The sequence below is a fragment of the Streptopelia decaocto genome (genome assembly GCF_964273445.1).
Source record: "Streptopelia decaocto genome assembly, chromosome: 2".
NCBI classification, from domain to species: Eukaryota; Metazoa; Chordata; class Aves; order Columbiformes; family Columbidae; genus Streptopelia; species Streptopelia decaocto.
Window position 1 is genome coordinate 90410448 of NC_138655.1, and position 13580 is coordinate 90424027.

Here is a 13580-nt window from a genome sequence, read left to right on the forward strand (position 1 = left end):
TTACTGTCATGTTTTTTCTACTTACATAGTTGACACATTAAAGACATTCACCAGGAGAACTCACCAAATGGAGTCTTTTGTAAGTTTGGTGTCCACTTTCCCTTCATCATCCAGAAAGAAGTCCAAACGTAAATTGGCATTGTTATCATGGGCAGAAGAATAGTTGGTGATGAGTCTTGCAGGTATCCCCAAGCACCTCAGAACTGTGGCATAGAGAGAATTGTTATAAGAAGGACGAATATGAAGAATGTGCTCATGGATGACAGGATGAGTAGAGAGAAACTATTAATAACTAGAATAAAATTGAAAATCTCAGTCAAATCAACCCAAATAGTTCCTCCTATCTGCCTTTATATAGAATATGTTAAATATTTTATTTGGTCCCAACATGATGAAGATTCAAGATATGTAATGGTACAATGGTTATAACCTAAGCAGATGATTACCAATAATTTTAGAATAGTCTTGCATGGTGAACATACTGTAGCTTTTCAGGGCAAATCTGGGTGCAATGGGTCTACTGCATAAACAAATGTGGTATAAAGAAAAATAAGTTTGAGCTTGCAAGAAGTGCAAAATATTTTAAGTATCCTAGTATTAGTAACCCAAGAGAATTATGAGAGCCTGTTAAAAAGAAAATTAATAGAAAGTGTCTCCTTTTGGTTGATTTGGAGTTTTCCTGTTTAACCTCTGCCATCAGAATAGTTCTGGAGAACACAAAGAATAAAGCAGAAAATTATTGCTAGTAAGGGGAAAATCTGCATAATTTGTAAGTGAAATGTCAGAGAGTCCAAACAAAATGCATTACATAATTTGTATTGATTACTAAGTAATAGTATTTTGGAGTCAACAGTACCTTCCCATAAAGGACCTTAAAATGAGGATAAAAACAGAACCAAAACCAAACAACCAAACCAAACCAAACCAAACAACAAACAAACAAACAAACAAACAAAACCAAAACCCGCCACCCTACCCCTAAATCTCTGACCGTCATGGTATGGCAGTGATGGCTCTTCTTCCCATTTGATGAGAGGTAAATTTGGGATACTTGGAAGTGCTATGGCTATGTCTGAAGTCCAGTAGTGCACCATTAGGCTTCTGTGTTTGTGGTGCACACTGACTGATAAATAGGCATGGACTGTGTCCCCGAGGGAGAAGTGGAGCTCCAGGGTGACACATCATCTCAGCTTCTCCAGATGAAATATCTTGTTTCCCAGCCAGAAAAAGCTTTCTGATTTAGGAGCCAAAATAGTTCTGCAGAAAACAGAGGGGTGTTTTTGGAAAGGGACAAGATTTTTATTGAAAATCCTATTTAAAAATAGTTTTGATTCTGCAGTGTTGAATGGCCCTTGCTGCTACTGCTGGGTTTTATATATTCATTAGTGTCACTACTGTGACTCCCAATAAAGTGTAACATTGCACATTCATTTCAAGTTTCTGGATGACAAATTACCTGGATGCATCCAATACCATATGTACCTATTGATTAAACTTAATTCAAGTGCCCTCCCAGACTTCCAGCACATGAGCCATCAGGGCTCATTGAAAATAATTTGTCTGACAATTTCAAGATTAATGACCATTTTTCAGAATGTTTTAGCATTTTTAATGGATGACTATCCAGAGTGTACAATACAGTAACCTTGGAAAGCTGGACTGGTCACAATGAGAAAACTCTGTCAGCTGAGAAAGACTCAAAATCAGCTCAGAATGACCCTTTTAGTTGCACATGGCTGTTTGGACCTTTGCTGTCCCTTCTGTGCAGAGGTCAGCAGCTGGACGTGTCAGTGACTATGTATCAGATCAGCCTCTGGACAACATTTTCATTTCATAATGCTCAACAAACTTTATACTTCAGCAATCCTTGCAACAGTACAAAGTGCCAGGTCTCTGACTTGACTAACTTAGTCAGCAAACAGAGTCTAGTTTTGCCCCAGATAAATACGCCTCTCTGTTTAACACGTCAGGCCCTGGGCCTCTGCTGCATCGTCCCAGTTTCACAGTGGCCTGCAGGCAAAATACTGTGTAGTGGTGATTTGGGGCCATTGCAGGGAGAAGGTGGGAGAACTGGTGTGTGGGTCTGCCTAGAGAAATCCAGATGAGCCAAGGGGTGGAAGCCAATGTCAAGAACTGCATCCATAGGAAACATTTGCAAGAGGCTTTTCAAACCCATTGTGTTGTGCGGAATTTGAGGAGCATCAAGTACAGACTATGTGACCTCAAGTGGTGAAGGAAATAGACTTCTCTCAGGTTCTTTGCATATGGGTGATTGATGATTATCCCATTGCAGCAGGAATAAAATGAATCATTTCATGTGTCGAAGGACAGAGTCCCTGCCAGTGCCTACCCACATCAAAACAGGAACCTCTCCAGACATATGAAAGAGAAGCAGAGAAATCTGAAACTGCATCCCCTGCCCCAGCTGTGAGAAGTGCATGCCAGCAGAAGGCTAGGTGGCCAGAAGACAGCTTTATTTCTAAGGTCCTTACTGAAGTACCTGAGGTAACCAAAGTGAGTTATGAAATTCAGTTACCCAGACTGGAGGAAAATTATGTACAAAATGAAACATCCACATACAGAAGAGGCAAAAAAATAAAGTGAAAACACAGAGATGTCCAGGGCTGCCTGAGAGCGAAGAACCAGTCTTGTAACTTGTCCTTAATTATTCAATTGCCATGTTTGCTGCAGAAGATGGGTGACTAATATCCCTCATTTTTTATAAAAGTATAATGCAAAGATAAGTATAATGCTGTTCCTTGAGAGAGCAATATGTGACAGTTTTGAGACAGATTAAAAAGGGAAAAGTTTCACAGGGAGTTTTTCTGTAATTTCTTGTTAATGTCTTAAATACAAGGACCAAAGCTTAGACCTTTATCTGTGGCTGAAAAGTTCTTGATGCAAAGTAGGCTCCAAGCCTGCAGAAATGCCCATTATGTCCCCCTGGTCCTAAACTGGTTTGGTCCCCATGAATTTGATAATTAAATACACATGTTATAATTGTCTCTAAGAAAAAGCATCTTGGCTTAAGACACGTTTAGTTTCTGTTTAGCTTCTTTTATTGGCCAATGCCATAAGCCTAAGAACTGCTTGACTGTCTCTACATTGGAAGCAACGCTTATGTCAAGTACTAATGTGTAGTCCCTGTTATCTGTACAACGTACATTTTTTAAAATCCCAAAGTCTTTCTTGACTCCTAATATGCTGCAGTGTGTTCCAGTGTACTAGTAATATTTATCTGGGATACTGCTGTTAGCAAGTACTAGACTGTAAAAAAATGGGACCAATCCAACACTGCTTTCCCTATGAGGTTTTACAGCCTGCAACACCCATTTGGTGCAACACTAGAGCTCCAATTTGAGCAAGAGTGTTTAGACTTAACCTTGTAGTGCTAGGCGATTCATAAACCAGGTCAGCATTTTTCTCATTGTTCTCGCTCACGAACTCCATAGAAAATGTTAATGGTGCTCAGTAGACAGGTGCTGGGACAGTGCATGTCAGTCTTGCTAGGAATAATCCTAGGCGGGTGAGATCCTTTCTGGAGCAGACACTATCACATGTCCCATACTGGGTAATAGTTTCATGTTCCAGGTCTAGATAAGAAGGCCCCTGCTCATCTCAGGTTTCCTAACAGAAATGAGGACTGTGCCAAAAGACTTCACTCTCCCAAACTTATCCTCTTGATTCACTGAATAATTTTACTGAACAAATAAATAGTTAACAGATTTGTGTGGAAGAGCAGCTGAACTGAAGGAGCTGCCAAATGGTTATTTAAAGAGCATCTATTTTAGCCCTATATTTTTAAGTATGTCTACTATTTACTCCTAAATACCACAGAGCTAGGAAGTATTTTAGTTAGTTTAACCTAAAAGCTTCCTTTCTTATGTAAGAATTGCATAGTAGGGTGGAACTTGTCTCACTGATACCTACATGTGTTGAAGACACCAGCAAAGACCCAGCACTGGCCGTATCGCACTGGTTGCTTAGAACTATAATACTCCAAGAGGATGTCCACGCTTCCTGTCCAGGCTGAAGGTGCAACTCCGTAAGTGTATGTATTGTCCCAGGATCCAGCAATCACACCATTATCATCCTTGGAGTTGATCTAAAGACAAAGAAAACAAGGGTTAGGGATGTCAGAGACTGAATAAGTTTGTTAACCCAGAAGACAAAGAGGATTAGAGAGACTGGATATAGCCAAGTTTAGGCTAGAAATAAGACAGAAATGTGTAATTATGAAGGTACGAGATGAATAGAAAAATCTTGCTAAAGGCCATGGATTCTCCATCACTGAACAATTTTGAATGAAGGTCAGACACTTAATGGCGAAATCAAATCACTACACTGAGTATCCATTTTGCGAGTTTAGTAAGTTTTATTAACCTTAAACATGTTTACTGCTATGTATATTTTAAAAAACATAATCAGTTATACACTGATAAACAGACCTCAGAAATATTAAACTGGATTCTTTCCTAACATCGTCTGTTTTTTCTGTCCATATCACTCCAGAGATGTTAATAAAATTGCTCCTGATTTACAGCAGATTGAGAGGTGAACAAGTCCACTGTTATTTTTAGAGTAGAAACTAATTTCTTCAGTCCAGCACACATGAAAACAAGGAGGAATTTGCTGTGTAAGTTTTCCCCTGGTAAGATTATACAAAGCAAGTTTTGCTGACTAATGACTGTACTGATAGGCATTAATGCGTAATATATCTACTAGCTGCAATTTGAACCAAATCAGTTGAGGCTGTGCAAAAAGCTCATTCGCTCTGTACCTTTTAATTATGCTAATGTGGAATAGCTACACACCAGGCAAATAAATCACAATTCTCATTTAAAAGCTTTTGGCTGGACTAACTACTGTTTTATAATTAGAAAATCGACTTACTATGAACCTTAGGACTGAATAAAGATAAGTATTCAGAGTCATAAGCAAAGGGTTAAGGGGCTGTGCCCATCTCACTGTGGTGGGAGACATGCCAAGAAAAGAGGCACTTCAAGGACAGGGCAGTGTTTTGATATTCAGGCTTTCCTCTGGCTGTAAAGAGACAAAGTGAGCGACTCTACCTTCTCTATAATGTCAGGAAGCCTCAGAAGGATCCCAGCATGGATACAGCTCGTCAGATGAGCTTAGGTCTACTACATCATGTCTTGAGCAATAATGAGGGTAAGGAATATGGGCAGGACTTGAAGACCTGTTGGCCACTTCTTACTGAGGTCCAGATTTCAGAAGGCAAAAACTCCCACCCAGCTATGGCTTAATCCTGCAGATTACACCTAAAGCCCATTGACTCCTGGATTTCCAATGGTGAACGTCTTCAATTCCCTAAAATGATTGGGTGGATAAAACCCTAAGTAATGTTCAAGCCCCCTTTGGTTTCACAAACTTTGTGCTATTCTACCCATAGGGCTTCCTTTAGGAGGGATCCTTTACATCTCTAGCCTGGTCATGAGGGAACCACATTCAATTCTTACTTATGTCTGAAGGTCTGAAGCCATATTTCTAATGTTTGGCTTGAAAGAACTAACCAAAAGGTTACAAGAAAATGAGAAGTGAGAGTGCTCTCAATCCTTCTCACTGAAGCTGTTCTATTTAACTTGATGTTATGCAAAAATCAGCATGTGACACTGAGAGGATGGAGATCCCATTTCAGTGTTGCCTAAGACAAAGAGCACATTCTTTCAGAGCCTGGGCAAATGCTGTAAGGAGTGGATTAAGGGATCATTCATGTCCAGAAACCATGTTTTGCAGACAGTCTATTTTAGTAGCTGACCTTGGAGAACATCTAATGATGCTAGCTCAACAACTAGGGTATTCTTCCATGAAGCAGAAGGCAGCAGTTCAGACCTCTACAAGGCAGAGAAGAGGATTTAGCCTCTGCCTTCCACATCCTGATGAGTCTTTCATCTGGATACCAGGGATGGGGCTGCTGTTGTACCCGCAGCATGACTCCTGGTGCCTAGCAGCTGAAAAGAATGGAGAAGTGGGAAGTCTTTTCCTTACTGTTTGCTTCTGATTATTTTAGGAACCTGAATTCTAAACACAGTAAGTTTTGTGGGCCCCATTTTTAAGAGCACAGCTCCACAGTGCTTTCTTCTGGGTGACGGTATTTTGCATAAATGTCATCAGCTTGACCAGGACATCTGAGGTTTAAAAATCAGACACAGTGACATCCACCATGGCAGTGTCTTAAGATCTATTTGAGATTAGTGCTGGAGTTCACAGGAAGTGTCCCAATTTCCCATCCCAAATTCCGCCCATCATCCCACCTTACTGTCCCATGGCAGAAGCAACTTTCTCAGTTACTTCAGCTACTGGAAAGTGAACATAGTACCACAAGAAATGCTATCATTACTGGAGAGCAACTTCTAAAAGTAGCTTTACTAAGAATGAGGTACCACTCTCAGGAAAAGGTGATGAACTGACATAAATATTTCACCTTTAGTGGAACGAAATAAAATTCCAGACCCCAAAGATCAGAGTGGACAATTGATCTGTCACCTGTTGGAGTGAGCACATCAGGGCACAAGGGCCAGTTAAACCAGCCTGGCTTTGATTTACAAGTCACTTCTGACATATCTTAGGCATCTATTACATACCACTGCAGAGGCAACACGGCAGATTTTGATTGGGTTTCCACGGCCAGAGAGCTCCAGTTCTGCCTTGTCCATCAGGAACAGGCAAGCATCCAGAATGTTTTCTTCAAACTAGATAAAAGAAAATAAAAAGTGAAACAGAAGGAAAATAATGTCACTTTTTATTCTGGAAAGCAGACCAAAGTTATCTTTCGTCATTGTTATCATAGCTGATCAGCTTCAAAATTAGTTGGTCAAGGCAAAGTTCTGTGTTTAAAGCCACAAGTTTCCTTCTAGAATAATCATCTGTGTATAGCAAAAAAAAAAAAACAACACCAAAAAAAGGCAGCGAGATGCTGTGAGGGAAAAGAGAGTTCATTTTCAATTCAATCTCAGACTGGTTTCCAGAAGGTTAAAATGACAACACAGCCTTTCTGACAGGACATAAAATTTTAAGTGCTAACAACTATATAATAGGAAGATATTATAATAATAACTACAAGAAGCTAGTCTGCTTGCGAAGGACTTTGTGTCCTTCACAGATTCCAGACCTGTTAATTTCAGGACTTCTCTGACACAGTCAGTGCAATGCTGGGGAGCTGAACAATAAATGGTTTGCCAAAGTTAATTTGAAGACACTTATATTTTAAAATTATTTTTAAAAATATGTTTAAAATTGACAAGCCAAAAGGTGATTATATAAATTAATCCTGGTCTACAAAACTTAAACATCAAAAATACCAAGTGACCTAAAGTAGTCTTTTTCAAAAATAGACTGAAAAGGTACAGTTTCTTTGATCCAGCATGAACAAGCACAAGAATGAATTGAGGGCAGAGGTGCCTAAATAGTCAAGAAACCATTTGTCACAGAACTTGCCCTGTGATGTATTTCATTTTCCTTTGGAGAAACTGCATAGCAAAGGAAAATACCTCTGTCTCCTGGAAAATGGTAGGAGAGAGGGAAATGCTCATTAATAAAACAAATATCTTTTAGATGCACAATCTTACATTAACATTCAAGGCTATGACAGAAACTCCACAGTGCTTGTCCCTTTGCTTTATGAGGGTTTATGTTCTACATTTGCATCCTTAAAGATATTATTCACTCTAACAGGATTTTTGCTCTCATGCTGTTACTAGAGCTGGATTTATTTTACACCTGTCTCCAGCCTGGCTCAAGGTTCCTTGGCAAATGAGGGCGATCTGAGTTTTACCTCCTGAGCAAGAGCCCAGGCCAAGCTGCTGCTGCCTTGGTGGCCTGGGGAGGGGCAGAGGAGGGAGAAGAGTAAGACCAGAGAGATGGAAAGAAAGCCCTGAAGAGGCAAGATTGCTGCTGATGCTGCAGGGAAGATGGAAAGGGTGGTGGTAACATCCCAGGGAGCCAACATACCCTTTTGGCCTCTCCCTTACCGGCAACAGCTGAGCCCTGGTATAGGCAAAGAAAGAGGAGACAGCACCATGTTTCACCATCCTCAGCCATTTCCCATCCAAGAAAAGAAAGTCCTCTTCTTTGCCTCTGTCTTGAGCCTGCCTGGCTCTCATTGCTCAGGGTAACACCACAGTATGGATCTTTTTCAGCAGACGTCCCCCAAGGCACCACACTCCTCTCTCACCATCACCCAGACTTCCTCTGAATTACTTTCTCTGGAGCAAACATTCACTAGTAAGTGATACCTCACAGTCTGAGCAAAACTGAATTAATCGTGTTTGGGCAAGCAGGGAAAGAAGGGTCAGTGTTTTCTAGGGACCTATTCCTAATATCCTATCGCCCCTGGGAAGCTGAATAATTGCATGGTAAACTCTTCAGTCCACTCCACTGGTGTGTGATGCAAATAATCTCAGGGAAAAATGATCATGCTCTGGAGAACCTTCTTCCCAAAGAGAATCCTCACAACAGATAATGTAAACTCAGGGCCCTCATAGCCATCCTTCTTGCTTCAAGTTCACTTTTCTTCTCCTTTGGTCCTATGATTTATCACTTTCGCCAGTATCAAAATCTGCTTTCTGCTCTTCAAGTCATCAGCAGTGCCTAAGACCTGAGTTAAATCAATAAGAAGTTTACCCTGCAAATTAAACCTTTTTCATCTACAGTTTATGAGACACTGTCAATCTTGCCAACATATGCAGGAAGAATGAAGAGGAAAGAAATTGCTTTCAGGGTTGTTGCTTTCCACCTTATGACACGAATGCTTGTGAAATAGCTGGATTAACAGGAGAAGAGATATAGGACAAGCTGTAAAGTCCAGCTGCCTTACACTGTTGTAAGGATGTAGGATGTACTGTAGGATGCAGAGTTGCCTTAACTCTAAAGCCAGCTTTGCCCTTCTTCACAATCCAGAGCTTTAAAAACATTTTATCAAACTAAATCAGTTTTCTGCTCTCAAACTTGTAATAAAATGCTATCTAGAGGCAAGTGGAATAGAAATACAGCACTTGTAAGGCTGAACATCCCTGAAATGTCAGAGGAACCAAAGCAGCAGTCAGCAGCCAGGACAGGTGAATGAACTTGTGCTAGGCGCAGGCACTGCCTGCTTAATGCAAGCTGAAATGGAAATAAACCAAATTCAGGATGAAGGAACTTTGGCAGAGCCACCTGGGAAAGACTACAGATGGAAAACAAGGCATGGGTGGAAATACAGGCAAAAGGATTCTGTCTGTACACAGACCTGTGTTGTGTTAAAAAGCAATGCATTTAGTCGGGCTGGCCTTCAGTGAGAGTCCTCTTTCATGTTGACCTGTTTCTAATAGATGACCCTTCATTTAAATCAAAGTAAGAGGGGCTCTATCACCTTTTGCACTGGTTGAATTAGGGCTGTATTTCTCACAGTCAGTTGCAGGTGGGTGTGATCTCACATTGCCTGTGGTTTGACCTGACCAAATGCACCTGTGTAACATTGTGTTTGCACTGTGGCTGCAAAGCTAATGCAGCTCAGTGTGTGGACACAAGACAACTCACGATAACAACAAGAACTCTACGCCCACTTGTTTTATTTTAATTTTTTCTCTCTTTTCCTTCCCCCTCCCCCCCCTCCAAAAAAAAAAAAAAAAAGAAAAAAGAAAAAAAAAAAAGAAAAGTAGAAGTTAAACGATCAATACAGCATCCAACTTTGGCATTTCTCAGCAAGGGAAGTCCTATGTGCCTAGATTTCTTCCAAAGCCAAATTTCCCCTGAATCCCCTGTGGGCTTTTCTGAGTGACTGGCTATTTATACTTTCTTAGAAGAAAGGAATCACAGTCATGTTACAAGGAACACCTCCATCCTCATTCATTATAGCCATGTTTCAACTGGCCTGTTGTTTTTTCTTCCTTGGTCCATTTTTCTTGCCTTTCCTCCTCTCCTGTTGATGCTGCTCATTAAGGACAGCAGCTGTGAGAATCATCTCCCACTAGTAACCCAGTTTTGAATTGTGTGTTCCTTTTTAATTTACAACTGGAGTTAAAGCTTCCAGCTGTCATTGTTCAAAGCAATTTTTTAGCCTAAGACTAGCCATGCACAAGTCTATCTGTATATTTGTATATTACCATATATACCTTTCATCTCTATGACTGTATGTGGCCTTACGTTTTTTACTTCCACTGTTGTACAGAGCTATATGTCCGAAATACAAGATGCATACCTGCGTGATATAGTATAGGCCTTGCTGCTAGTGCTTTTACTCACTCATAGAGATGCTCTTATTATTAACATCCAGGATTGCTGAAAATGAGGCAGATCCATGTTCTAATGACTGGAAATTGTCAGGGTAAGAGCAGGAACATCATGTCTGCTATCTCAGTGAAAGTCAGGGAACCAGAAGACTGTTTCTCCATTGCTTTGCAGTTTGAGGTGTCTGTTACACCCACACAAGCTGATTGATCCCATTAAAACTCTTGGCTTGGGCCCCCTTAGTTTATGTGCCACACTCAGTTTTCACACAGGCAAGTGACAACAAAAGGTGCACTACAGCACAGCGTGGAAATCAGGTCCTCCAATTTTAGACAACACAGAAATGAAAGTACTTGATAAAGAGCTGTGTAACAGCCCTAACCTCCCAGACAGCACTACCTCCTAGCAAAACCAAATAAATAATGCAGTTTCTCTAGGGAAGCTGGTGTTTGTGTCAGGAAGGTGCCAGATTTGCAGAATATAAGCACCTCAGGCCAAGCCACCATGGGCCATAAATTTAGCATTTTAGGACATAAATCCAGCAGCTAGTTTAAGCAGCACCGTCCACCTCCAGCCACTCATTCCCCTCTCTCCTTCCCCCTTACATCTGTTATGGAGTGAATCCTGAATCTAGGAACAGACCAAGCCCAAAAAGTAACCCAGGGGAAAAAAAAAAGTAAAAAATCAGGCAGATGTTTATTCAGCTAAATGAGCGCTCCAGTCTGATTCACTTCACAGCTGCACAAGCACTTGCAGGGGGAAGGAAGGGCCAGGAGGGGGCATTTTTGGTCAACTTAAATACACACCCAGCTTTGGCCTCAGGATCCAGTTCTACATCTCTTATATCAGAGGCACCATCAGCTTATGGAATTGCTCCCCACCACCACCTTATTTCAGGGTGACAGGTGTCAGGCTGACAGTCAGACCCTGCAAACAGCCGCACCGACAAAACGAAAGGAACGGTGCAGAGGCAGGAACTCCCTAAGGTGCTGCTGCAGGAAAGAAGATGAAATTATACCTTTAAATAAGGAAACAAGAGAGATGCAAGTTCAAAGAGCTCTCCAGGGCAAGTACACTGGCAGCCCATCCAGCTCAAGCTTTGAGGTTGTCTTTAGCTGAGGGAAAGAAAGCAAACAAGAATGTCCCTTCTGCAAGACTGCACCAGGGAGGTGCCACAAAAACTGAATGAATCTGTCAACATAGCATTAAGGAAATACTTCAATTCTCTCTTGATTGTGCTGTTGTGTAAATCCAGGAGGTGAGATGAGCAGAGTCCACCATGTCCAATAACTGTCCATTGCAGCCTCTCTGAGTGACAGCTAGGGGTTAGTTTTGCTCAGTTTGATTCTGCTCATTAACGCCTTTTCCCTATTCTCAAAAAAAACCCAAACCAAACCTCTTTCATCCCATAGGGATTTTCAGTCTGGTTAGCACTAACAGATTGAGGTAAAACAGACAAGCAAGCAGCAGGGATCTGATATTATTGAAGGCACACCAGTTCCGCACACCAGCCTTGCTGAGATGTTGCCCACAGGCTGCAAGAGGTCACTGGAAACTGATGCTGTCAGGTCCAGGCAGCAAAGGGAGAGGTTCCCTCCCTTTGTCACTGTGGCAAGAAAATGTAAAACTCTGGGATTAAATCCTGATTTGCCACAGGAACCCTGTGACATGCTGACCCCTGTGCAAGCAGATGAGAATAATTTCCACCAAGTTGATAGAACTAAAAGGAGTCAAAAAACAATACAACTTATTGCTGAAAAATGAAAAGAAAAAACAAACATCAAAAAAAACCCCTAAATGAAACAAAAAATAAAACCACAACAAAAAAAACACAACAACAACAACAACAACAACAAAAAACAAACCAAAACCAAACAACCAAACAAAAAAACCCAACATAACCTCTCTACTCTTTCACCAAATCAGTTTGATCCTGAAGCAGCAATAATGTAGCAGCAAAAATACTGCTGCACTGTGGAAACCTCAGCTAATGATTAAAACTTTCAACAGGTAGCCTCTTAGTATCTGAAATATGCCCCTAAAACAATGTATTTAAATATTAGCTATTATAATATTGTTTTTCTGGATTAGGCATATACACTCTTCATACAATTTTAAAATTATGCCCCTTGACTTTCTGAAGGAGAGATCAATAATGCACTCCAGAGCCCACAGTCTCAACCACAGTCTGGTGTCAATTAAATTCACTTGCTGTCAGCAGCCAGAGAAAGTCTAAATAGCTCACCTGACCATAACTCCAACTTCTTAATCTGATGTCATTGATGTTTCCATGGAAAACAATACCAACATCATTCAGAACGTATTCTTCCCTTTCTTTCTCATCATCCAGATACACAGCATCTTCTGTAACAGTTTACCAAAAATAAATGTCAACACAGTCACTTAAGTTTTTATATAGGATAGACAAAAAAGTCTTAAGGTATAATACAGTCATCTTCGATGAAAAGTACCCAACTGCCATCAAAGAAAACATTACTTGTTTCAACAGAGTACAAGAATAAGGAGGTAGTGACCCCAGTTAGGAATATGATATGCAACTTAAAAGCATGCAAGATGCAAAAATGCTGACAACTCCCGCCTGTTTTCTCAGAATCTGTAAACTAGGATTAAAATGTCACATCTTATCAAGAATTTTATGATTACTCTGTACCACTAATTTGAAAGTTGGAGTACCATGACGCAGTTCTGCATCCGTACAAACAGATCAAAGAACAATTTCAAACCTATTAATGTTAATGGAAAACAGCTCCAGTCAAGAGATCTAAAGAAAAATCTGTAGTGCATTAAAAAAATTGGAATACAGTTTTTATAGTTTATTAACAGAAGGGTCTGATTGCTTTTTCTGTACATAAGTTATTGACTGGAGTGTGCCTCCCTCATGTAGCTTGATTGACCAGCTAATTTGAGGAGAAATTCAAGTGTCCAAGTGAAAAGTGGAAGTAATTGGAAGAGATCTTTACCAAAACATATACAAAGGGTACAAGGTATATTGTTCTTATATCAAGAACGAAGATCGTATGTGTGGACCCTCAGCCTGCAAACATGATTCACATATGTAAATAACCCATTATTAATATTCATAAATGACAAGAAACTATTCAGACATTCACAGGTAAGTGTGAAGCAGGTCATGATTCTGTGGTGCTAGAACAGTTAAGGATTCTTTTCTGTGCCAATGCTTGTATTTTGAAATTAAGAGATACGGCTTAACAATTAATAGTAAGGGAATTAATTAATTTGAGGAAATCAGTAAAGTGGTACCAGATAGCAAATTAACGGGAAACAATAACCTCTGACAGTTTGATACAGGCAAGTATAAAACTACCACTCAC

General features: G+C 40.4%; 1 protein-coding gene across 2 annotated transcripts in view; it reads right to left on the reverse strand.

The window, feature by feature from the left end:
- F13A1 (coagulation factor XIII A chain) overlaps positions 1-13580 on the reverse strand; it is a 61258-nt gene that overhangs the window by 22298 nt on the left and 25380 nt on the right. For both annotated transcript variants that reach the window (XM_082045619.1, XM_082045620.1), the window contains exons 5-8: positions 12473-12591; positions 6606-6713; positions 3931-4105; positions 65-203 (exon numbers count right to left, since the gene is read on the reverse strand). In XM_082045619.1, the coding sequence (XP_081901745.1) occupies positions 65-203; positions 3931-4105; positions 6606-6713; positions 12473-12591 (541 nt within the window). The remainder of the gene's footprint in view (positions 1-64; positions 204-3930; positions 4106-6605; positions 6714-12472; positions 12592-13580) is intronic.